Here is a 27,117-nt window from a genome sequence, read left to right as displayed (position 1 = left end):
GCGTTTGTGGTTGGCCAAACTGAACCAGGATTTCCAGGGCAAGAATCTTGACAACACTCATACATGTTCTTATTTCCGGCCAAGTAGGTACAATATTAAGCTAATCTCTTACTTAATACTGCTCGTATGTATCTTTACCACCTATTAACTTTAGTTTGTCAAAACATTGCGCCCTTTCCTGCTTACTAAGTCCCTGTCTATGATTTAGCAGCTTTCACAGTCTTTTTTCACAGTTTTTTCCGTGGTTTAGACAGCATAAATTAGCAGAACAACGTATTTAGTAGTACATTTAACATGCAATCCATGCTGTTGTTTACATCCGCATAACGGACCAACTCGTGATGTAAGTCCAAAGAATAACGACGTCCAGTTTACGGTAAAACTGTGTTCATAATTAAGATAATACATTCAAATAATATGGTAGGACACACCAGTTTGCAATTTCAAGCAGCAAAATGAGCTTTTTTGCGCGGATGAGACTGGAAGCCAGACCCATAAAATTTACTAATGGCTGTGGCCGCTCTTGGAGTAAAAATAAGGTGGATACTATAAATGTAAACAATTTATAAATTATTAATAACATCTAGTGACTAAAACAATGGTTTTATGCTTATTTTTTGTGCTATTTTGTTGTTTGATAGTTTATATTCGTTTAAATTTTATTTTTGCTGTTTTCCCCGTAGTGAAATAATTATTAAAGTATAAAATGAGGACACAAAACCTTAATCAGACCACATTAAACACATTTTAAAACAAATAAGACTTGTTTCAGTCGATCTAAATGGTAGTTTACCAAAAAAATGTCATTTACTCACCCTTACTTCATCCTCAACAAACCTATCCACCTTATTTTTCCCTTAAGAGTGGCGCCGCCATTTGTAAATTTTATGGGTCTGGCTTCCAGTCTCATCCGCATCTAGCTATTTTTAGCTGTACAAATTGGTGTTGGTAATTACCATATTATTTTAATAAATTATCTTAATTATGAACACACTGGTTTGCAGTGCAAAAAGTTTTACCGTTCGTTATTCTAGTTATTTCTGGAAGTCTCACACATAGGCTTACTTCAGCGTTGAAGAAGATTGTGGATAAGACTTGATTCTCTACCGTGGAACAGAAGGATTTTTAATTTTGGGTGAACTAGTCGACCTATTGCCACCTACGTCCTAACTATCTAACCTGTAGAAACGGCTAGTAAACAAATCTTTACAGTGAACCGACTCAAAAGATAGTGAAGAAGTCACCACACTGGGACATCCAGCAACTGTTCAAGGTATGTTCCTCATTTGGACGACAGAGGGAGCCACTGGAGCACTTTTGATGGGACTGCAGCATCCAAAGTTCGTCGTAAATATCTTTAATATTTAATAAGAGCTTACAGTGCCTGTTTATTATATGTAGAATCAATAACATTAAGACTGGCTTTCTTACTGTCACAGTGGTCAAGGTTGTGTGCCTTTTTGCTCCTAACATCTCTACACTGAATTGCTTTCACATGTATAATCTAAATTCAGTCCACTTTATTATTCAGGAACATGAACAGCCATTGCCCTTGATGAATGTCAAAGCGTGAAACATCTACAGATCATCTTCACGTCTGGTTGGTAACTGAGTTTTTATTAGTGCGCAGAAGCGCAGCACAACAATCACATCACAGACAACGAAGCGAACTGCTAACTTGTTTTTTCCCTGCTGCATGCTTTAGCAGAGCATAATCAACACACTGACTTCACACGGCTCTCTCTCGCCCCTCCCTCGCTTGGTGTCTTTCTCTGATACTGGTGGCAGATTGAGAGATCTGATACAGCTCTGGTTAGCACTGGTGCTCAAAGCCCTCCGGCTGTTTCTCTTGCATATTTTGGCACGGTCCCCTTTTGTGTAAGAGTCGAGAGAGTTTCTGTTATTCAGACACTCAGTACTGTATAATTAACAACAGAGACGGCATCACACACAACAACAACACAAACATTAATACGAGAACATCGTAAAGTTAATTAGTTTTTGCTGGTGCGTGCTTGGTCTCACCTCTCTTGGTATTTGTGTGTCTGTGTGTGTTGGCATATTAATGTGTGTTTATGTCTTTCGCTGGTCACGTTCGACCTCCACCGCAGCAGATCAAGGAAGGCCCCCAATAGTTCCCTCTTTAGCCTTACATTGGCTTCCCTGTGGTGTAATGTCTCTCCATTGAGTCCCTCACCACTGAGAGCAAGTTCACTCAACATTCACTTCTGGTTCTCACCGTCTTGCTGTGGTACTTAATTGGAAGTCCCCAGCGTCTCATAAGATAAACGTCGAACACATATAGCATCCCTGGTTCAAGTTCACCGACCACCGCTGTTGTGACCGCCCGACGTGGGTTCAACTCCTGGAAGTACTTACAGAGGACTCTCTCATTGGCAGGACGGGACTCTGGGTCGATGCAACGATCCGTCGAGGTGTGCTTGCTGTCAAGTGGGATTTGCCTCCGATAAACGCAATAGAGGCTCCGCTCTTCGGTCCCCATCCAAGCCAGAGTGACAGAGTTGCAGGTCCGCAACTTGTTGAAAGACTTAATCTGAAGTGTGGTGGGAAACACCGGCACGGCCCGGCGGTGGTACGCCGAAGATGCCTGCATTTTGAGACAGAATTTGGACTTGCTGGAATCACCTTTTGGCATTGTCGACAAGGAACCTGAAGCCAAGGCCTCAAGCTTGATGAGGTACGAAGGGGCGCCGTGCAACCATATCTGAGCAAGCTGGTGTCCCACCTCTTGGGACGTCAAAGTCCGTCCTTTACTGGAGATGGTGACCTTGACTTTACTTGTGCCGTTGCAGGTGTGCAAGGTAAGGAGGCCATTTTGCTGCCATCCACGTGGTTTAAATCGGAATTGATCCCCTTGTAGATTGCTTGCGTCCCCGCTTAGCGTGACCCATTTGACCTGTCCTTCCCGTAAGGATGTGACAGCTGGACGAGCTTCCTCGTGCGTCCGGGCGAAAGTGCCGGTGTAGGCAGCACTTGTGCCGTTAACCCTGTCCACTACAAACACGTCAAAGTAGTACTGCGTATCCGGAAGCAGGTCTGAAACCGTGCAGACACTTTCGATGTCCCTGCATACACATCCAGGATCCTCAAACTTGTCAGTCGTGGATGATTCACGATTCTCAAGAGCATCCGGCTGCCGCCACCACCAGTCCTTAAGAGTCGCCCACACAATCTCCTTGCTTTGTTTGTCCCTCCTCTGTCTCTTCTGCACACTCTGTATTTCCTTTCGGATTCCCTCACGAGCAGCGCAAAGACTTCGGTAGTTGTGTTTGTGGTTGACTAAGACGCAATATTCGTGATGTGGCCGGTGGCCATCTTTAACAACCACGGATGAGCTCGGAGCCCAGTTTAAGGTGACGCTAGTCATGCCCACCCCAAGGGTGTGCACTCTGGGGTCCGACGGCAGCTCTGGGAAAGCCCCCGAGGGACCAGGACCTTCATGGAGGTACGCTGACACCTGAGTGTCCTGTTCGTTTGATTTCAGCCGCAGGATGTAGATGGACGCCGGAGCGTAGGCAGGACCGGTGTAGGTGTCTACAGCATTGCCGGTGTAGGTGTAAATCCTAACCTCTCTTCCAGAACCTCTCCACCAAACCTCAGGCATGCTCTTCTTCGAGCTCCCTGCAGAAATGAAACATTTCAGATCAAGATCAAGCGTACTCAAAAGACGGCTCTAATCAAAAGCGAGCTAAAAACATTTGGACGGCATGCACGGATAAGCCTGTTTTTCATGCAAACCATCATTACTTTTGTCGGCACACTTTTAGAGGGAACGTTTGGTAATCAAAGTGAATAATTTAAAGGTGTAGATGGGGACCCCTGAGTTCACAGTCTAAATCATTTATATGTCACTTTATGACTTTATAATGCTGCTTTGCCTGCCAGACTAACTCTTCATTTCAGTACATGCGCATGATTGCGAAAGGAGAGTGCAGAAATGTAGTCACCATAAAACGCAAAATCAAATCATCAGGGTTATTCGAGTACTGTTAAATGCATGAAGCAGATGTGTCCTCCAAATATTAATTAACATAATTGCTAATTGTAAAATGCTTTTTGCAACAAAATAGCTTAAACATGCATTTATCTGACTAGCATTATGAGTGAAAAAATATTTTTAACATTTAAGGTAGTATTAACATTTATATATGGACCATCCTACAGAATTGGTTCAAAATCAAAGTTGGAAACATCTTGGGGAAAAAAAAAGCCTTTTTCTCAAATTTTGTATGTATGCAAATTATATAATATCCAGTTGTGCAATTAATTCTCATATTGTATTTTCAAAAGGTTTTGTAATATTTGTCCTCTCGCCAAATTTCTCACTACCAAAACACAATAATGTATAATTTAATAAGAAGGGTTATATTGACATATTAAGATTTTGCTTACATCTTCTTTGTAAATATATAGTTTTTCTATTTTATTAAAACATTTTCAGAGGTAAATCAATAACTATTACAATTTTACAAATATTTGAAGTGTGACTGAAGATTTGTTGTATTTTGAATCCAATTTTTCTTTGTGAAAGGCAAAAAGTTGATCATGTTGATTTCAAACTTAAGGATTCATTAGTTTGAATATACATTGAACCAAACACTATCATAACATTTTAGTTAATAATTATAGTATAACGTATAAAGTATACTTTATTTTTGACAAAATATTCCATGTTTTGTTATTGACAGGACTTTTTTTTAATTTGCAAAAGAAAATATAAAATAAATATTTTTTGAACTTCACTTTTTTAAAAATTCAAAAAGATATTTTTTAAAAACAACAATCGAAAATAAAATGCAAAAATTATTTCAATATCACTTTCATAAATTGAAATTTAGGGGTTAGGGTTTGGGACAGCCACCTCCCAATTGCACTCCCCACTAGATGATGATTTTATATATATATTAAGCTTACTGATATTTTAAATATTATTGTGGGTTTCAACAGATAATAAAAGGATCTTAGTAAACATCTAAGATTTGAATACTTATATGCTTTTTAAATGTGTTTTTTTTTTTCGTTGTGGGACAGCAGTTTGCACCAATTCTGTAGAATGGCCCATATCATGCAACTTGTTCCATGTTGGAACAACATAATGATGAGTAAATGATGATAGAATTTTCATTTTTGAGTTAACCTAGATAAAACATTGTTCATTTTGTAAGCGCTGAATACCTAATTATCACATAAAATGTTAACAAACAGACTCATACTGTAAAGTATTACTAAAAATTAAAATTAGAAACAGACGTCATTGTTTATCCACCCAGACTGTGCTTGCATATGTTGCATCTCTTTGTTTCTGTTTGAAAATGTTTTTCTTTCTTGTCTTCTCTCTGTCAGGGAAACAGCCTGGAGATTTGGAGATGGATAAGAGGAGAATCTTCTGTCCACAGAGGCCCTAAAGCAACACAACAGCAGTTTTACACCTGCTAATTAAATCAGTGAGCCTCAAGCGACTGCTTCGCTTCTTCATTAAAGCCTCTGAAGGGATGTAACCCGTCCGCCCTTTGGATACAAAATCCCTGTTAGTCCTGGTTAGGTCTATGCCAGCACTCCCCAAACACAAACACACACGTCAGTGTTTGCATGCATGCATCCACAAATATACCTTCAAGCAGATACAAGTCCATGAATAAGCATACATACACACACTAACTCACAGTGTGCTTTCTTAGGCGGTTTATCCTTCAGGGTCCGAACAGCCAAGCTCCATTCGATGGGCACTGCACAGGGGCTCACAGTAACGGACAGCAAATCGGCTTTCTTCTTCAGTGTGAAATACAGTCTGAAACACAAATTAGTATCTGTATGTATTAGACACAGCAAATATGATATGTTTGGTCGAATTATACATAACAGCTCTCTTTAATCATAAATTAATCATAAATTAATCTTAAAGGAGTAGTTCACTTACAGAACAAAAATGTACAGATAATGTACTCACCCCCTTGTCATCCAAGATGTTCTTTCTTTCTGCAAGAAATTATGGTTTCTGAGGAAAGCATTTCAGGATTTTTCTCCATATAATGGACTTCAATGGTGCCCCTGAGTTTGAATTTCCAAAATGCAGTTTAAATTTAGCTTCAAAGGGCTCTAAACGATCCCAGCCAAGGAAAAAGGGTCTTATCTATCGAAACGATCGGTTATTTTCTAAAAAAAATAAATAAAAAATTACAATTTATATACCTTTTAACCTCAACCACTCACCTTGTCTAGGTCAGCCTGAACTCTGTTTTTACCGGTTCAAGACAGTTAGGGTATATCTAAAATTCACATCTAATTTTCTCCCTCAACTTCAAAGTCGTCCCACGTCGCTGCAGAAGTACCGACTCAGTGTTTGCAAAGTGAACATGCAAAGAAGAACAAACACCCTTTAAAAAAAAAAGGTAAAACAGCGATGTAGGACGATTTTGAAGTTGGAGGACAAAATGAGATAGGAGTTTTTCGACATACCCTAACTGTCTTAAACCGGAAAAAACAGAGTTCAGGCAGACCAAGACAAGATGAGCACTTAAGGTTAGAAAGTATATAAATTGTAATTTTTTTTTAGAAAATAACCGATCGTTTCACTAGATAAGACCCTTCTTCCTCAACTGGGATCGTTTCAGGGCCCTTTGGATGTTCAAACTCATGGGCACCAGTGAAGTCTGCATTTGTTTGAAATGTTTTCCTCAAAAAACATAATTCGTTTACGACCGAAGAAAGAAAGACATGAAGATCTTGGATGACAAGAGGGTGAGTACATTATCTGTAAATTTTTGTTCTGGAAGTGAACTACTCCTTTAACCGATTTTAAAACCATAGGAGACCGTAGACATTAAGACAGTTGTAACCAATTTTTAGCCTTATAGTCCTTTAAAACCTCTAATTTGACCAGACCACGAGACCACACGCTTGTTGATTGTAGGAATAAATTCACAGTGACACAAGATCTCTTGGAGACTCGTGAGATCAAATGTGACTAGAGAAGAAAAACATGTGGAGGACGATCGACATTGTTAGCTGGCTGTCCTGGTGCGCGTTCTGTTATACAGTGAAGAACAAAATCAAAAAATCAATCAAGGTGATGTTCTTTCTCTGTATTCTACTTTCGTGGCATGTTTGTGGATTTCAAATTTCAGCTGTGGAAGCACGCAACATACAGTAGATAACGCTTTCTCACTCGTATTGCCTAACGTGGGTATCACGCCAAAGGCAGCCCGATCAAGAGTTGTAATCATGTTTAATATTTATGATTTGAGTTCGAGGATGCTCCGTCTCAATCAGAGCAGTTAAATAATCACAATGGGAGCACGCAATAGAGGATTCTTTTTTTTTGGATTGTTTGGGGAAATAGGTAGACAGGGCGGGACATATCAAGCCCTGCCTCTTTTTTAAATAGCCAACAGTGTTTTGTTTATATCACAGTCTGGGCCAGAGCCGTTGAGCTTGATAAAACCGCATCTGACAGCGTATGACACAGTGCAAACCAGACTTCTTTCACCCCAGTGGAAAGCATATTTACATTGTCAGAATCATCCCTACCCCCTATATAGTGCACTACATGCCATTCACCCTACAGAAAATACTACTTCTGTGAACAAGTGACTGATTAATTGCAGCCTCAGCTTCAGTGTCTATTTATAGTGTAGGGGGCGGGATGCTTTGGATTCTAGAGAGCATTTGATTGGACAGAAAGTTTGATGAGAAGCTGAAGTGCAGGGTGATGTCATCAAAATCGTTGATCCAAATTGGTGGAAGTTAGAGACTAAGTTTTGAATGTTTATATCTTCTAAATGTGAATTTTGTCATTGTTTTGGAGCTTATAGATAAGCTTAAGGCTAACATATTCATACTAAAAGCCAAAAAACTTTGTTTCATTTTGATTTCATGAGGACTTCAGCCTTAAAGGAGAACTCCACTTCCAATACTCACCCAAGATGTTCATGTCTTTCTGTCTTAAGTCGTAAAGAAATTATGGTTTTTGAGGAAAGCATTTCAGGAGTTTTCTCCATATAATAGACCTTAATTGTGCCCCCTATTTTGAACTTTCAAAATGCAGTTTAAATGCAATTTCAAAGGGCTCTAAATGATTCCAGCCGAGGAAGAAGAGAATATCTAGTGAAATGATCTGTCATTTTTTCAAAAAATAAAAATTTCTATACTTTTTTTATGCACAAAAGCTTATGTAGCACTAGCTCTGAGATGCACGTCCACGACGCTACATACTACACTTCGAAAGATCACGCATGACATAGGCGGAACTACAGACCCAGTGTTTTGAAAGCGAATGCGCAAAAAACTAAGGAAGTACAAGTAAGTCAAACGCTGTTTACAAACAAAAAGGTACAACAATGTCAGACGATTCTGAAGTTGTAGGAGAAAATGAGATGTAGTTTTTATATTTTGAGCTGGAGTACACTGAGGATGAACTTAGACGTGATTTTATATGTAGCGTTGTGGACGTGCATCCCAGAGCAAGTGCTACACAAGCTAGATAAGACCGTTCTACCTTGGCTGGGATCGTTTAGAGCCCTTTGAAGCTGCATTTAAACTACATTTTGGAAGTTCAAAATCGGGGACACAATTGAAGTCCAATTGAAATCCTGAAATGCTTTCCTCAAAAACCATCATTTCTTTACGACTGAAGACAGAAAGACATGAACATCTTGGATGACAAGGGTGTAAGTAGATTATTTGTAAATTGTTGTTGGATATGCTGGATATGGAGTTCTCTTTTAAAACCTTGTGTGTGGCTAGCCTTCAGCTGCAAAAATATCTTGTTACAAAACGGTTTTTACACATGACTTCCCACATTTATGAATAAACGCCTATTCAGTGTTCAGAAACTTGATCCACTCAGTCATATTATTTCTAAACACCAGAGTAAAGATAAGAATAAAATATAGAAATGTCCAGCCAATCTTGTGCTGTTCTTGGCTCTGACTTGTTTTTCCGAGGAGGAGATATTTTGAGAAATCTCAGTGTTTTTTTGTCCACACAATGGAATTGAATGGTCGCCAAAAGTGTCTGGTTACCAGCATTCTTCAAAATATCTTCTTTTGTGTTACACAGAAGAAAGAAATGCATACAGGTTTAGAACAACTTGTATGTGAGCAAACTATTCTTTGAATTACAATGGTCAGAGAGAAGGTAAAAAAAAAGTGGTCAGTAAAAGCTAAATGATGATTGTTTTGGAACAAAACAATGCGCTATTATAGAAAAGGACTTTAGGGAAAAAAATTTAATGCTGAAAAGTGTATAACTAATTAATTGTATGATTAAATAACATGCCGCAGAGCTTCCCTGGGGACTGTTTGACTGCTGTTGTTTGCACCGTTTGATCTGCTAATGAAGGTGAGGAGAAACAAAAGCAATGACTCCAGAATGACTGATCTCTGATAAGCTTCTATCGATCCATCGCCGTCGTTTAGATATGCATCTCCACATACCCTAATGTTTACATATCACAGATGATGCCAGGTGCAGCATCACTGTAGCGTGCTCTGCTCAAGCAGGAAACACATTCACTCCCCCTCCGTGAATAACATCACACTGGGCAGAATCTGGTGAACCTCCCTCAGTGCATTCTGGTAACACCAGCCATTTGGCAAGCGCCACTTCCTCTGACCTTGAAACCCTGTTTGTGCGTCTGCCTTCAGTCAATGGTTTTCTGCATCTTGATCTTGAAATGCTCATTATATTATTGCTATGGAAATAGTCAGACATTAGATTTAAGACTCAGCGTTTGTTTAATGTGATTTGGATCTCTTATTTGCATGCCGCTGGCACACCGGCATAGCACATTATCATAATATTGATTTCATTCTTCTGGTAATCAGGTTTAACTTTGACCTTGACAACAACAAAACAAAGGGTCATGGTTTCAGTTTGAGACAGGTACACTTCAGGTGTGTCTATTCTTTGTCTTTTTAATGCAAAAAGGTAGAGAGTTTTGTGTGCAAGGCACAGTTACAATCTTTTAATAGATTAATTAATTTGATTTATGATCAGCAGCTCCTGCCCTGCGGCTGTGCATTGAAACTCATTCCGTTTTTCTCTCTCTTTCTCTCGTTCTCGCACTCAGTCTGAAGCCTGACACCACCTCTGTTACGGGTGAGAGAGCAGTTCTCACTGTGATTCTCACTGGCTAGTGTTGCTAATGGAAAAAGAAAGCTGCAATTTTAGCTGCGTGAATCCATTGGGTTTGATAGAGTGGAAAGTGGGAAATCTGTGGCATAATTTTAAGCCTATTAACAAGAAACAGATATGAGGAAATAACTGACCCATCATAGATTTTGTGTCGCTAATAAAGTGTAGCTTAAGACTAGTTACATTGTACTACTAATAAACTGTTTACAAGGGAACTATTTTAATATATGAAGAGTTCAGATGCAAAACCAGCTAAAAGCCATCTCGGTCAAAAATGAGATAATGATACTGAGTGAATGCTCCTGACACATAGTATACGTCCATCAAGTACTTTTACTTCAAACTTGCTAAATTCCAGCCTCAGCCCAATCAGAAGTACCAGCACTTACATAGAAACCTATACAAAGTAGCCAGAAAGAAATGCTCGTTTTAAAGAAAAGCGTCAAATGGATTTAGAGGCTTTTGTATCTGAACTCTTCATATTTTCACATGGACTTGGTTTACATTTGTGAGAAAAAAATCCTACAGAACACGTTTTTTTCCTTCTCTCAAAAATGTTGGTAACACTTTACAATAAGGTTTATTAGTTAACATTGGTTAACTGCATTAGTTAACATGAACTAAGAATAAACACTTCTACAGCATTGAACAATCTTAGTTAATGTTAATTTCAGCATTTACTAATGCATTATTAAAATCATAAGTTGTGTTGTTAACATTAGTTAATGCACTGTGAACTAACATAAACAATGAAGGACTGTTTTTATTAGCTAACAAAGATTAATAAATTGTGTAATAAATGTATCGTTCATTGTTTGTTCATGTTAATTAACTTATGTTAACAAATAACACCTTATTAAGTGTTACCAAAATGTTTTAATATTTGCAACAGTGTTGTTGTAGTAATTAATCATTTTTATTAGATTTTGATTTAAGTTTGAGTTTAATTTGAGTTATTTCTGTTAAAAAATCGAAAACACTTTACAATAATGTGGTGTCATTTGTTAACATTAGTTAATGTAATTACTAACATGAAAAAACAATGAACAATACATTTATTACACTATTTATTAATCTTTGTTAATGTTAGTTAATAAAAATACATTCGTTCATACAGTCGTTCAACATGTTAGTTCACAGTGCATTAACTAATGCTAAAAACTTGCGATTTTAATAATGCGTTAGTAAATGCTGAAATTTACATTTATATTAACATATATTGTAAAAAACAGGAATATTATAAATATGTGCAATATTTAATAATAATAATATCAAGAAATATTTACATTCTATTAAATTTCTACACAGCTACACAGCTATTTATACCCCATTGTGGCCTCCTGTGTGTATAAATTCCCATTGCTAGGACAGATATCAGTTTATTGTGATTTTCAGACGAGCCTAGTCCCTGATAAGTGATCATGCAGTATAAGTGATCTCTCTGGAGGACTACAATGTTGCTTTAAACTCTTCCACTCTTCCATTTCTTTTCTACTCCAGTTAGAAGCAGCAAAACATAAACAATCATTGTTTCTCTTTCACTCTTTTTCTTTGTAATTTTTTAAAGTGTAGAGTCGACAGGAAACAAAGTGGGAGAGAGAGAGAGGGGGGTGGGATCGGAAAAGGTCCTCGAGCTGAGATTCGAACTCGGGATGCCCATAACACAACTCTGCTGTGCTCACTAGGCTATTGATGCTGACCTGATTGGTTCACTTGACCCATTTTAGTGTTCCTTCCTCTTATTGGAGAAATTCTCTATTGTCTGTATTTCCCCTGTCTGGTACATGTGTTTTTTTACCTGCGAGCACGTCCTTTAGGCAGATGTACTGGTGTGACTCTGTTTTCACTCAGCCATGTTGTGGGGTGTAATGTCACTTCATTTTCAGGCGCCAGAGCATAATTGGTGCCGGGGCCAGAAAAGAGGGCCACGGCCAGGCAGAGACACCAGGAGAAAGCCATCCTTGTCCAACACAAATGGCTGCTCACTTAAACTTGCCTGGAAAACAGAAAATGTCAGTTTTAAGCAAGGGGTAAGAGCTTTTATAATGATTTTTCCCTCAGCGCTCTTTTGGATAGAATATTATGTTTTTTGAGGAAAACATTTCAGGAATTAGCTCCATATAGTGAACTTCTGTGGTGGAGAAGACAATGAGATGGGAGTTTTTCGGCGTAAGCGAACTGTATTGAACCGGAATGCACAGAGTACACGCAGAGCTACACAAGATGAACATTTAAGGTTAAAAAGTATATAATTTTTAATTTTTTTTAGATAATAACCGATCTGCACTGAAACTGCATTTTGGAAGTTAAAACTTGCGGGCACCACAGAGGTCCACTATATGGAGAGAAATATGGAAATGTTTTCCTCAAAAAACATATTTCTTCACATTTCTTTATGACTGAAGAAAGAAAGACATGAACATCTTGTATGACAACAGGGTGAGTACATTATTTGTAAATTTTTGTTCTGGAAGTGAACTACTCCTTTAAGGACTTCTTTACATGTGATGAGTATGTCCTGAGATCTTAACATGTTTTCACAGTACATCATCAATCAGCCATATTGGCAGCACTGAATGTAAACAATGACACTGCACCGAATGAAACTCACATATTTTGCTAATTATTCCTGCTGATCATGGTCAATTGTTGTCATGTTTAGGCTGTACTAATCGGTCGGACTGGGAAAAACATTTGGAGTACTAAAGACTGCCAAAAGTTGCAACAAATCAAGGAGAAGAGTGCAAAAAACTGAGGAACAAAAGACATTTGTGGTTGGCCAAACTGAACTAGGACTTGCAGGGCAAGAGTCCTTTTCCAGTCTTACCCTTTCCGGTCAGGTAGGTGAAATATTAGACTAAAATCTAATACTGCTCATACGTATCTTTACCACCTATTAACTTTAGTTTGTCAAACTATTGCGCCCTTTCCTACTTACTTAGTCCTTCTCTATATGATTTAGCAGCTTCCACGATTTTTCTGTGGTTTAGACACCATATATTAGCAGAACAATGCATTCAGTAGTACATTAACCGTGCAATCAATGCTGTTGTTTACATCTGTGTATCTCCAATATGGCCACGCATACAGGTAACTGACCAAACGTAAGTGAAAACCATCTATACTACATCTGCCTTGTTGCACTGTCCTTTGACCTTTGACCCATGACATACAACGACACTGTTAGAAAAAAAGTGCAAAACTGAGGTATAATTTTTGAGAGTGAAAAAAAAAAAAATAATTTACCCAGACATTGTTGACCCAGTTTCTGACAAATTACTATTGATATTAATCAATTGTAAGTCACTTTAAGTGTTTTTGGTATAGCACTTGTTGTCTGCCATTAATGTTTTTTAATATTTAGAAACTGATGGTCCACTGGTTGCACACTTCACAATCTCCGCAGACGCATTATGTCGTTCAGATACTGTTCGTCTACCGCCGTTCGACTCTTTTGATTTACTGTTTATTAAAGAAAAACGCATAAGCATACAGACTGAAGTGAAAAGCTGATTTACCGTATCTTGTCAGTCAGTCCATCTATTTAGATTACAAACGGCTCATGCTTGGCTTATGAAAGCTGCAAGACAAATGAGGACATCTGGAAGTTTCAAAAGAGCTGATCATTCAGCAGAATTTCGACTTTATCTCATTTCACAAAGTGTAAATCCATCATACTTAAAACATCTGCCTTGTCCTTGATGTGAACGTTGGAGATAAACTGCCAGCTTTAAATTAAAATTAAGATTAAAATCTTCTAAAACCTGTCAAAATCCAACTCTGACGGCTAAAACTCGCATTCCCGGGCAAAATCCTGGGAAGATCTGCACTCGGGGCTGATGTGTTAGATGACAGTGCTGTTATTTATCTCCCAAGGTGCTGACAAACTAACTTGTGTTTCTACCGACATTCAGCACAAAGGTTATTCATTACGGCTGACAAGCGAAGAACGGAGCTATCAGTCAATCAGTTGATTCTCACACTCCATCTGTTGTGAGGGCAAGATGAGAGAGAGGGAGAGAGAGAGAGAGAGGGAAGAAAACGCGAGAGGACGAGGGAGAGAAAGTTAGCCTCATCCCAGCTGATGATTCATTGATAGCAGGAAACATTTGCCTTTATTCAGAGAGAATTATTTATATGAGCAAAGAAAATTTGCTATCCGCTAACACTCTCTGCTCTCTGCTTTGACACTCCACACAGAAGCGAGAGCGGCACTTCAGCGATGCCTGGCAAACACTCACTTGAATCTGTCTCTATTTTTAACAGGCGACATCAAATTGGTTTACCGTGGAAATATAATTCAACTCGTCTCATTATGTACGAACAGCGGGCTGCTTTTCTTGTATAAAAATCCATAGACAAAAAGAACAAAACCGACCAAAACAGCACCTGGAGGTAATCTGAACACCGCCAAGCGGCGGCTGTGGGGGAGAGTTGAGGAAGTTTGAAACTCTTCAGATGTTCAATCGGTGTTTATCTGCAGCTGATGGGCCCAGTGATGTGAGTTCACGTCCCCGGGGAGAGAGAGGCTGCGATCAAAGCCGTCGTGCTGAAAAGTGTCCCCATAACAACACGCACGGTTGTCGCTGGGGAAACGTTGCCCCGAAGATCGGATGACAGGCGCTGGAGTGAACGCGACGCGCTCTCTCATCACCCAACCTCTGCTCTGATTATGACTGCTGAACAGGCCCTCATTAGAAACAGAAGAGAAGGATGGAGGGGGTGGAAAAGAAGGATGCAAGGAAAGTGTGAAGGGAGGAGAGAGAGAGAGAGAGCGAGATGGGAGCGGGAAAATGTCCAGGAAGATGAAGAGAGGGATTAAGAAAGGTGAAAAAAAGACAGTGAAGGTGAGAAAGAGAAAAAATGAGGTAAAAGGGAGAGTGAAGGAGGGAGGAGCCGAACAAGGGCGTAGGAGGTGAGAAAGAAAGACGGGAGGAGGAAGGGATGGAAGGAAGTGTAGAAGAAAAATGGAAGACAAAATTGACACGTCCACATAAATACGCGAAAAGGAGCTCGATGGATAGTCATAAAACCTCCATGTGAGTCTCACGTTTGGGTTGTGTTTTCCCCCAAAATCAAAATAAGTATTAAGAAATGCCTTAAGAAAAAAAGCCTTTAAATATTTTGTTTTTACATTGTTAATTTTCATGTTATTTTGTGCCAAAATTCCTATTAATGTAATGCTTAAAAAACTATATATGTGACCCTGGACCACAAAACCGGTCATAAGAGTCAGTTTTTTTAAATTGAGATTTATACATCATCTGAAAACTGAATAAATAAGCTTTCCATTGATGTATGGTTTGTTAGGATTGGATACACCCAGAAAAATAGGGATTTAAAATTGTACCTTTTGGGGTACAGCAGCTTGTCGCTGGAGCAGCACCCTTAAAAAGACATCTTTGTACATTTTTTACCCCTAGTAAGTACATATTAGTACCTTAAAGGTGCATATTACTACTCTAAGGTACTAATATGTACCTGTTAGGGGTAAAAAAAAAAAAAGTACAAAGATGTCCTTTTAGGGGTACTGCTCCAGCAACAAGCTGCTGTACCCCAAAATGTACCATTTTAAACCCCTATTTTTCTTTGCCGAGATACGACTATTTGAAAATCTGGAATCTGAGGATGCAAAAAAATCTAAATACTGATAAAATAACCTGTAAAGTTGTCCAAACGAAGTGTATAGCAATGCATGTTACTAATCAAGAATTAAGTTTTGATATATTAACGGTAGGAAATTTACAAAATATCTTCACGGAACATGATCTTAACTTAATACCCTAATGATTTCTGGCATGAATGAAAAATCAATAATTTTGACCCATACAGTGTATTTGTGGCTATTGCTACAAATTATGCAAAGTATAATTTCTGATGTTTCTCTTTTTGATTTCCCGTGTTTTTATTGTACAAAGTCTGTCTGTCAGTAAAACTCACACCAATTTTATTTCTCTCTTTATCTCTCGATCTCTGTTTACTGTGTTCGCCGAGCTCGTATTACTGTACACACTCTCTCTCTCGCTCTCGATTTGTTGGAGAGCTTGTTGATGGCGTTGGTGACTGTGGTGTCATGTGACACATGCTCTTTGCAGGGGTCCTGACTGCTCCCAGGGGAGCCAAATATAAAGAGAGAAAGAGAAAAAAGGGAGAGAGGTGGAAAAAAGAGAAGGAAAGACAGAAAAGGACTCCAAACTTGAATGGTATAGAATGAAAACTGAGAACTCGTGGGCCGTAGGGGGGTAAATAGACAGTGATGTGGCTAGATGGAGAGAAAAAGGATCTAGTGAAAGACTGAGGGAGATTATGGACATAGGAGAAATATATGATGGTTATGAACTCGGGATGTAATTATCGACTTTAACAAGTCAAGTAGCACTAATTGCTTTGTCTTTCTTTCCTTGCCTCTCTCTCACTCTCAAAACTGAATTAAATTCAGTCATGGTCATGCATGTACAACGACTGCACAGCAATATTATACGCATATTTACAGAGGATATGTTATCATAAAATGTAACTAAATTAAACTTTTTATATTTTGTAAAATTTTATATATTTAATATTTTTATATTATGTTCAGATTTTATAGTATTGTAATATTTTTTATTAAATTTTATATTTTATTTTATTATTTTTTTTACGTAAGATTTCACATGTTATCAGATTTACACAACAAAAAATAAATAAAAACAAAACTCTCTCTTACTGACACCATGTCTATTGGTATTTTCAGATATTGTGATTCAGTTCGAGTTTCATCCATACTATGAGGAGTTTGTGAGCTGTTATGGATTTCCCTGAAACTAAACCATCATCTCAAACCACAGACTATCTCACCGCTGTACTTATGGGCTATTTAGTGGTCAAAGAGACATGAGTAAAGACACACGCATTCAGAAAGAGGGGATGATCCCAGTCTCATGTAACAAAGTGATGGGGCAAAGAAACTATCGACTGCAAAAAAAAGGTCTTCCATACTACCAATCATTTATACTTCTTTTTTTTCTACAAAGCAACTTGCATTTAAAATTTACAATTTATTACTTTGTTTTCACAGAGAGTTGAACCCATGACTTTGGCGTTGCTAGCAGCATGCTCTACTACCTCAGAGTCCCTCAGAGACATGTAATCACAGACACACAAACATGCAATCGCATGTACTTACCTCAGCCAGCGCTCAGGACATTCACTCTGAAGAAAGAAAGCAGGAGAGGTGAAGGAGAGCAGAAGTAAACGGGTCTGATGTCTTCTGCACTGGTGCTCAGAGTCACAGAAACTCCCCTGTCCTGCTGGAGTCCTGAGGATAGAGGGAAGAAAAGAAAAAAAGAAAAGCCCTCCCACCCTTCTCCTCTCCTCTTTCTCCCTTATCCTCTCTCTTCTCTCGTTTCCTCTCTTTTTCTCTCCTCTCTTCTCTCCCCCCGACCCAGATCGGTGCAGGCTGATAACTGAGGCGCGCTAGTCAAACAGACACATGCGCATGTGGACTGTGTGTGTGTGTGTGTGTGTGTGTGTGTGTGAGAGAGAGAAGAGATAGATGATGGATAGAAGGATGGAGAAAGTCTCTTGGTGAAGGGCTGTCGTTGCAAGAGGGGTGGTAGTGTGTGTGTGTGTGTGTGTGTGTGGAGTAATTACAGAGAGAATTGGGGAGGGTGTTTGGAGACGTGTGTGTTTGAAGATTACATAGGGATGTGTTAAATTACATTTGGGGACCCACACCAAAGATCATTTCCATTTATTCTCATAGCAACCCAAACCACAAACATCATTACAAACAGTAAAATAATTGATATCTTTTTAGTTTTCTTGTTATTTTAATTTGTCCCAATATTGTCATTACTTGAATGCAGACAAATCACTTTAACATTACTGCCAGGCTACAAAAAAAAAAAACTTCAATTGCAAAATCATAGTTTAAATATAATTTAATTTGTTTATTATTTTTTCTGTCAATAAAAATCAACTTAGCAGTAAGGCTTTAGTATAACACAGGCACATATGCATTAAAGACGTGTCTGAATTAATTTAATTCTTTAAAAAAATATATACTGTTTTCCATTTATGGAAACAAACATTGACAATAATAGGAACAGGGTGTTCGGGTAACATTATAATAACAAAAACAAACAAATAAATAAATAAATATATAAAAATTATTAGTCCTCTTATTAAAATTTACTGTAGCTGTTTTATCAGAACTATGCACATCTAATATATGTACATATATTACATTTCTATATATGAAACATCTCATATATAGTCATATGAAATAAAAACATATGAAACCTATTAGAAATTGTAACAATATTTCATATTAAATTATATATCTAGCCCATACAAAAATGTATGTTTATATATGTAACATATTTAATATATGTCATGTACATGTATATATCCATCCTAAAACCCATTAATATATGTGAAAAATATATATGTGATAACTATATACTATAAGTACATTTAAAAGATAGACATTATTGAGTTTTTGTATGTGGTTTTAATAAAGTTAAATAATAAAATATATATTGTTGACATACAATAGTTCCTACATGTAAACCTATGTAAAACACACACACACACACACACACAAGCACACACACACACACACATATATATATATATATATATATATATAATTTTCACATATGTGACCCACCGTGGACCACAAAACGACTCATAAGGGTAATTTTTTTTATATTTATACATCATCAGAAAGCTGAATAAATAAACTTTCAATTGATGTACGGTTTGTTAGGATAGGACAATATTTGGAAATACAACTATTTGAAAATCTGACATTTGAGGGTGCAAAAAAAAATAAATATTGAGAAAATCGCCTTTAAAGTTGTCCAAATGAAGTTCTTAGCAATGCATATTACTAATCAAAAATTAAGTTTTGATATATTTACAGTAGAAAATTTACAAAATATCTTCATAGAACGTGATCTTTAATTAATATCATAATGATTTTTTTTGGCATGAAAGAAAAATCGATCATTTTGACCCATACAATATATTTTTGCCTATTGCTACAAATATACCCGTGCTGCTTAAGACTGGTTTCATGGTCCAGGGTCACATATGTACATTCTCTTGGCAGGCCTATATGAAGATATAAGTTCATTACATATATGTAATAAATGTAATGTAATGTAATATAGTGTAACATGTATGTTACATATATTACAATACATTATGTAATGTAATATATGTAACATATATGGCAATATCACTGTTTATATAGGGCAGTATGTACTGCATTACATCTGGGCACAGATATAAACAGCTTTCGGCCTATATTTATCATAAATACATGAGTTTTGAATATAAAGTCGCTCCACAGCACACACCTGAAGCGTGGGTGTGTGTGCGTTTATGTACGTATTGTTCTAAAGGTCAAGTGCTCTTCTCAGAGAGATTGAATATGTACATGTAATTGTAAGTGTTTTCCCCGAACTCGACACTGTGCCTCTCTCCTCTACACAATGCTATCTCTCCATCTTCTACCCCTCCCTCACATTCTGTCCATCCTCCACAGCAGAATGAAAAGAGCTATTTGCATTGTGTGTGTGTGTGTGTTAAGCATGTCTCCTGGGCCTTTTTGAATGTATTCTATGGGTGCTTCAGCCATGCTATTGAAGTAATGAGAACACTCCACCCATCTGGTCATTGTGTGCGTGTGTGCGTATGAATGTTTGTGACCCCAAATCCAGAGAGGAGCTGCATCGCTCACACGTAAATCCAGAGCTCATCCAAAACTTGATTTCCTTGACCAATAGATATGTCTGGCCAGTAAGAAGTGATTTCCTGTGGCGGGCTGCCATCGGTGGCTTTGGTTCAGGTCAGGACAGCAGCTCGGCAGTGACGAGAGGAACCTGATATGACTGACAATCAGAGTCCTAATGAATCTAAAATGTTCTTGATGGTCACGGTCATGCTAAATCCATTGTGGAAAGAGGAAATTCAAAGTACAAACCCTTCAGATAATATTTCATGTTGTCCTTGATCATTATATTTTGTTTGCTCTTGGCCTCAGAACATTTTTGCTGTACAAGGAGAGTGTTTGCAGGAACGTGGGTTGTAGTCATTAGTGGTGAGATGTGTAAAGTGAAACTTTGGCCTTAGTTCAGTGTTGTTTCCTTTTCAGGTAAATGTGAGAAAATGGGAATAAACAAGTGAGCTACCTTGCTGTCTTCTTTCCGCCCACACATGCAGCTGCCTATGAAGTGTGGCCCTGTCCCAAATCACACACTTGATGTGTATTTGTATTTGCAGACCTATTACTCACCTTTTTACAAGATGTAATATAAGTTTTAGGTGTCCCCAGAATTTGTCTGTGAAGTTTCGAACTCAAAATACCCCGCAGATCATCTATTATATCATTTTTAAAAATGTGTATTTTGAGTGGAAGCAAAAACACACTGTTTTCATGCATGTCTCTTTAAATGCAAATGAGCTGCTGCTCCCCACCCCCTTTTCCAGAATAAGGTTGTGCCTTTACAGCTCATACCTCAGATATTCTGCTAAAAAAACATTTGTTTGGTTTTGATTATCATGTCTATCATGTTGAAATCATGCTTTTATACCATAAATGTCTGATATAGGGTTTTCTGAACCCGCACAGAAAGCAGCTGTCATACGGCATATGAGTACCAAAGTTTTCTTTCATGTTTTTTTGTGCTTAAACTGTCAAATGCACACAAGTTTATGTTAAAAACACACATGAGTTGCAAAAACAGTCGGTTATGTCTGTGAAAGTCGGCTGGGAAAGAAATCGAATGTTTATATTAGATCTGTGTGGCAGCAGTGTAATATACAGTAAATAAATCAATAAATCCACCGCTCTCTTGTCTCTGAGGCTGGGACTCTAAATAGTGTTCTGTGCTCATCTGTGCAGCCAAAGACAGTCAGGGTGCTTTGCTTGAACTTTCGCCGTGTCATTAGAACTGGTACACTGTTGTTGCTTGCGAAAACAGAATGGCGGTTCTGTGGGTGGAAACGTGCAGATTAAGGGGTGGTATTATAATAAGATCCCCTTTCTACATCACGGACGGAGCAAAATCTGAGTGGCTCATTTTTTCATGTGCATGCAGAAAAAGGCTTACCAAAAAATTTACTGGGTTGTTGATAGATGCACCAGGGACCCAGTTATAGCACTTAAACACAGAAGTCAGATTTTCATGACATGTCACCTTAAATGTCTTTACAGATTCTTACTAGCATGCAGCTTTCACGTCACAAGATGTTAATTGAAGGACTGGAGTCGTGTGGATTTCTTGTAAATTTTTGTGGTGTTTTCATCAGCTGTTTGGCAGCACCCATTCACTGCAGAGGATCCATTGGTGGGACAGTGATTTTTCCAAATCTGTTCCACTGAAGATCTTTGAGGCTTGAGGGTGAGTACATTTTCACCAAATATTCATTTTTGGATGATCTACTTCTTTAAATATTTATTATTTTACATACAGTATATGTGACCTGGGACCACAAAACCAGTCATAAGGATCAAGTACTTATACTTAATCTAATTTATAAAGCTAAATAAATAAGCTTTCCATTGATGTATGGTTTGTTAGGATAGGACTATATTTGGCCGAGATACAGCTATTTGAAAATCTGGAATCTGAGAGTGCAAAAAAATTTAATATTGAGAAAATCACCTTTAAAGTTGTCCAAATGAAGTTCTTAGCAATGCATTTAACTAATCACAAATGAAGTTTTAACATATTTACGGTAGGAAACATACAAAATATCTTCATGGAACATGATCTTTCCTTAATATCTTAATGATTTTTGGCATAAAAGAAAAATGTATCATTTTGGCCCATACTATTTTTGGCTATTGCTACAAATATACCCGTGCTACTTAAGACTTTTGCTACTATTGCTACTTAAGACAAGGTTTTGTGTTCCGGGGTCACATGTTATATTGTTGTGATGCCTAAATTAGCATTTGTAACAATTAATTGTTCAGTTTTAATTAATTTAGACAAAATAGTATTGAATTTCAATATCAGCCATTTATCGTTATCTGTGCATCTGTATTTTATCTATTTTAGTAACAAGTGAAATCTAACTATATTATCTCGACTCATGTCATTTAGAAAAAAATAATTTCAGAGCTTTATGCAATGAATTCTGGGATTGCCTGCGATGCATTCAACGCATATCTCACAGCCAAATTCATACATATTTTAGGAGGTGGCTAATTCGTACAAATTTGTACGACCTCACTCAGATATGTACAATTTTGTACAATTTGTCTAGATACCAGTGACGGGTAGGTTTAGGGGAGATAATACATTAAAATAATATGGTAAAACACACAATGCAATGTACAGTTGCAATATTAAGCAGCAAAACTAGCTGTTTTGTATAGCTAAAAATAGCTGGATGCGGATGAGACTGGAAGCCATAAAATGTACAAATTGCTGAGGCTGCTCGTACGTGAAAAATAAGGTGGATAAAGTGCTATCATGTTTTAAATGGGAACCCAAAAAATGTATATGTTGTACCAGTTTACCATAAGTTTACTCAACTATGACAACTTCTGCTTTTGAGAACCACGGAAATATGAAAAAGCGCAGCAACAGCCTTTGTATGCTTGTGATGCCATTTACATTGTTGGCTAAGTATATTTTAAAATTTCAGTATTTTAGGAATGGATCGCACTAGACCTCAGATCTCTCTTTTAAAGTATGATGCTTTAATCGGGCCAGTGCTAAATCTTTGGGTGTTTGGAGGTGGGCCCCACACTCTTGTCCCCCCCCTGGAGAGCTGGGTGAGTGCTTTAAATGGGTCTGGCCCACTTCAAAATCCCTTTGAACTGCCTGAAGTCTGGCTCTCTCTGATACTGCTGGGGTTTTGAAGTTGTGATTTATAACTGATTAACCTTTTGGATTTTGCCAGAAATACTAAAAATGACAGACGCGTACATGAATACACACATTCCGTTAGCTTTCTCTTCTTCTGTTTCTGACTGGTGTTCTCTCTTACTCACTCTCTCATTCTCTTTCACTGCTTAGGTCTTTTTTTCCACCATGCAGAATTTCTGTTCTCTTGTGTTCTTCTTAATAATTCATTCTCCATATTTGCTGGATGCTTCTGTCTCTGTACAGCATGCATTCACACACAAACCTACAACGTATCTTTAATTAAAATAATTGAATTTTCAGGTTTTATCAATTATTTATGGCTGGTTAAATGTTTCTCATAAATGCAGACCATTAGTCCTATAAAGATTGTAAGTGTATTAAATGCAATATCGTTCCAGTTCGGTGGTTATGACGAGAAGACCTCTGTAGCTCAGGGCAAACTCCTGCATAACACAACACCGACTGAGAGAGAGACAGTAAGAAAGAAAGAATAGAGAGAAGACAGAAAAGAGAGAGAGGTGATAGTGGTCTGTTGATAGTGATCCGAATTTTAACAGCAGATGACAAACAGTTGCCCATCTGCCCATATAAAACTGGATTCTCTCCAGGGACCAAAAAGAGAGAGAAGAGTGAGAGAGAGAATATGTTTATGGAAACAGTATGATATCACTATCTGGCACATTTTGTGTTATTCTTCATATTTAGTTGACTAAATAACTTCAGTTGACTAAATCACAGGCTCTGTCATGCCAATAAAGCACATTAAAATTGAAATAAAAAAACAGTTTTGCTCTTTCACTGTTATATTTTATTATATTTTTAATATTATAAATATTTATATTATTTCACTATATATTTTAACATTTTTATTTTTAATTCTTCTAGGCAAGTTTTTGTCATACAGATAAAGTACATTAAAATGTAATGAGAAAAAAAGGTGGGAAAAAAAATGCACTCATAAATCTTCGGCTGTCATGTGCATTGTCTTTTTAACCAATCAACACGTCACTTTTGCCCAGAGTTCAGCTTGACCTCCCAGTGCGTGATGTCATGGCTGCAGCAGGTCATGGAGTCACTATGATCTCTCGTCCAATGGGAGTTTAGTACATGACACATGTTCATGATCTCATCTATACAACAATTCCATATGGATCTGTTATTTCTGCATCTGTGTCCATTACAAAAGCAGGATGGCTGTTTGTGTGGCCTCAGAGAGGCACTAGAGATGTGACCAGAGATGGGGCGTAAGGTTGAAATGTACGTGTGTGTGTGCTGTCACACAGTCTGAAGCAGAGCATATGACAATAGATCTCTTAATGAGATGGTGGGTGTGTGTGTGTGACAGAGAGAGAGAAAGTGTGTCTCCCGAAACAGTTATAGCTGATTGAGGGGGAGGGTCTCGAGAGAGCTGAGGGGGGCCTGATTTGACCCCAGGGGTCGTGTCTCCCCACTAGACCTCATTTCATTTCATTTTTACCGATAAAAAGACTCTCTCTCTTCTTTCTTTCTGACTTACACACACATTCATTAAAGATCTGCCAAGCTTTGAAAAGTTACCGAAAATAGATCTATTATCATGCTGCTTATCTTCTTAAGCGCAGACAGGACTCATTCCTGAACACATGCACATTCGCAAATGAGTATTCTAGGTTAAATACAAGTTAATCTCTATTGACATTAGACAACAGACAACAATTTTGACTAATAATGTAGTCGCAATCGAAGTCTATAGGGCAAACATGATTGTTACATAGATTTTGACACTGAAAGTGCATTTCTTGAAAGCGCAAGTTCAAACGTTTAGGTTCAGTATGGTTTTTTTTTTAAGAAATTGATATGTTTATATAAAATGATTAACGTCACAGTAAAGGATTTTACATTATTACAAATCAATAAATGTGTTTTATTTTTCTATTGATCAAAGAATGATTGATCTCATGATTTCAAAATATTAAGCAGTAATTTAACATTGATAATAATATGATCCTTCAGAAATCATTTTAATACGGTTCAGGTCAAAAGTTTACATACACTTTGCAGAATCTGCAAAATGTTCATTATTTTACCAAAATAAGAGCATTAAAAAAAATGCTAAATGCTAAATTATTATTTTTTATTTAGTACTGACCTAAATAAGATACTTCACATAAAAGATGTTTACACGTCAAAAGAAAATAATAGTTGAACTTATAAAAATGTCCCTCTTCAGAAGTTTACACATGCTTGATTCTTAATACTGTGTTCTTACCTGAATGGTTTTTTTAGTGATAGTTGTTCATGAGCCACTTGTTTGTCCTGAACAGTTAAACTGCCCGCTGTTCTTCTAAAAAAAATCATTTCAGTCCCACAGATTCTGTGGTTTTTCAGCATTTTGTGTATTTTAACCCTTTCCAACAATGACTGTATGATTTTTAAATCCATCTTTTCACACTGAGGACAACTGAGGGACTCATATGCAACTATTACAGAAGGTTCAAACACTCACTGATGTTTCAGAAGGAAACACACAACATTAAGACAACACACAACAGAATTTGAAGATCAATTTAACTTATTTTGTCTTCTGGAAAACATATAAGTATATTCTGTAGCTTCTAAAGGGCAGTAGTAATAAATTTGATATTTAGGCAAAATAAAAAAAATGTAATTTCTTTATTCTGTTCAAAAGTTTTCACCCCTGGCTCTTAATGCAATGTTTTTCCTTCTGGAGCATCAGTGAGCATTTGAACCTTCTGCAATAGTTGCATATGAATCCCACAGCTGTCCACGGTGTGAAAAGATGGATCTCAAAATCATAAAGTCATTGTTGGAAAGGGTTCAAATACACAAAAATGCTAAAAAACCAAAGAATTTGTGGCACCTGAAGGATTTTTCCGAAGAACAGCAGACAGTTGAACTGTTCAGAACAAACAAGGGACTCATGAACAACATCAGTAAACAAAAAAAACCCCAAAACAAAATAAAACAAAAAAACAGCTGTTGATCATTCAGGAAAAACTGTATTCAAAAGTATGTAAAATTTTGAACAGAGCATTTTTATAAATTCAGCTATTATTTTCTCTTGTGGAATATGTGTAAATGTCTTTTATGTGAAATATCTTATTCAGGTCAGTACTAAATAAAAATAACATGCATGATCCCTCTTATTTTGGCAAAATAATTAACATTTTGACATTAAACTTTTGACATCAACTCTACGCTGATTTGGTGCACAAATTATTAAAATCATTTCTGAAAGATCATGTGACACTGATAACTGGAGTAATGATTGCTGTGAATTAAAGAGGTCAATGGATGCAAAACTCACTTTTACATGTTGTTTGAACATAAATGTGTGTTGGCAGTGTGTACACAACCACCCTATAGTGATAAAAAACCACCCAGTGGTATTTTTGTAATCTTTATAAGAAATATCCCCTTTTTCAAATCAAACCATTCTCAGCTTTTTGTCGGTGTGACGTCACACTAACAAAGGCCACTCCCACGATACTTGATTGACATGGCCGTCTTAACAGTCCGACTCCGACTGCCATTGGGTCTACTCCGGTGCAGGGGAAGACAGTTGCAGTTGAAAAGATTGTTCTTTTTTCTTGCAAATGCGAGTTTGTATCTTGCAGTTATGACTTTTTTCCTAGAATTGTAAGATATTAACTCGCAATTGTGAGATAAAAAATCCAATTTTGAGGGGGGAAAGACAGATATCTTCTCACAATTCTGACTCTGAGTTTACATTTCACAATTCTGATTTCTCAGAATTGTGAGATATAAACTGGCAATTCTGAGAAAGATTTTATATATCGGAATTCTGACTTAATAACTTGCAATTGCAAATTTATATCACGTAATTCTGAGGGAAAAAAATGTCAGAATTGTGAAATGCAAACTTGCAATTGCAAGAAAAAAGTCAGAATAAATGTCACAATTACCTTCCACAGGCTTCCATAGCCATCAGAGGAATAAATTAGATTTTAAAATACTTTTTTACTTTTTAAACTGTGCTAATGTTTCTCAATATTAATGTTTTATTAAATAAATGCAATAGTATGAAATATTAAATACATTTATTTGGTGTGTGTGTGCACAAATAAAT

The 27,117-nt window shown here is 37.3% G+C and overlaps 1 protein-coding gene across 1 annotated transcript; it reads right to left on the bottom strand.

Moving 5' to 3' along the window:
• Positions 1-1,596: 1,596 nt before the first annotated feature.
• On the bottom strand, positions 1,597-17,718 carry ndnfl (neuron-derived neurotrophic factor, like). The gene is made up of 4 exons (XM_051132526.1): positions 17,321-17,718; positions 11,954-12,151; positions 5,685-5,809; positions 1,597-3,642 (listed from the first exon to the last, which is right to left on the bottom strand). The coding sequence occupies exons 2-4, from the start codon at positions 12,112-12,114 to the stop codon at positions 2,216-2,218; spliced, it is 1,713 nt and encodes a 570-aa protein (XP_050988483.1). The 5' UTR covers positions 12,115-12,151; positions 17,321-17,718; the 3' UTR covers positions 1,597-2,215.
• Positions 17,719-27,117: the final 9,399 nt, after the last annotated feature.

The sequence above is a fragment of the Labeo rohita genome, chromosome 17 (genome assembly GCF_022985175.1).
Source record: "Labeo rohita strain BAU-BD-2019 chromosome 17, IGBB_LRoh.1.0, whole genome shotgun sequence".
In the NCBI taxonomy this organism is placed as follows: domain Eukaryota; kingdom Metazoa; phylum Chordata; class Actinopteri; order Cypriniformes; family Cyprinidae; genus Labeo; species Labeo rohita.
This window is presented reverse-complemented; position numbering and strand designations above follow the sequence as displayed.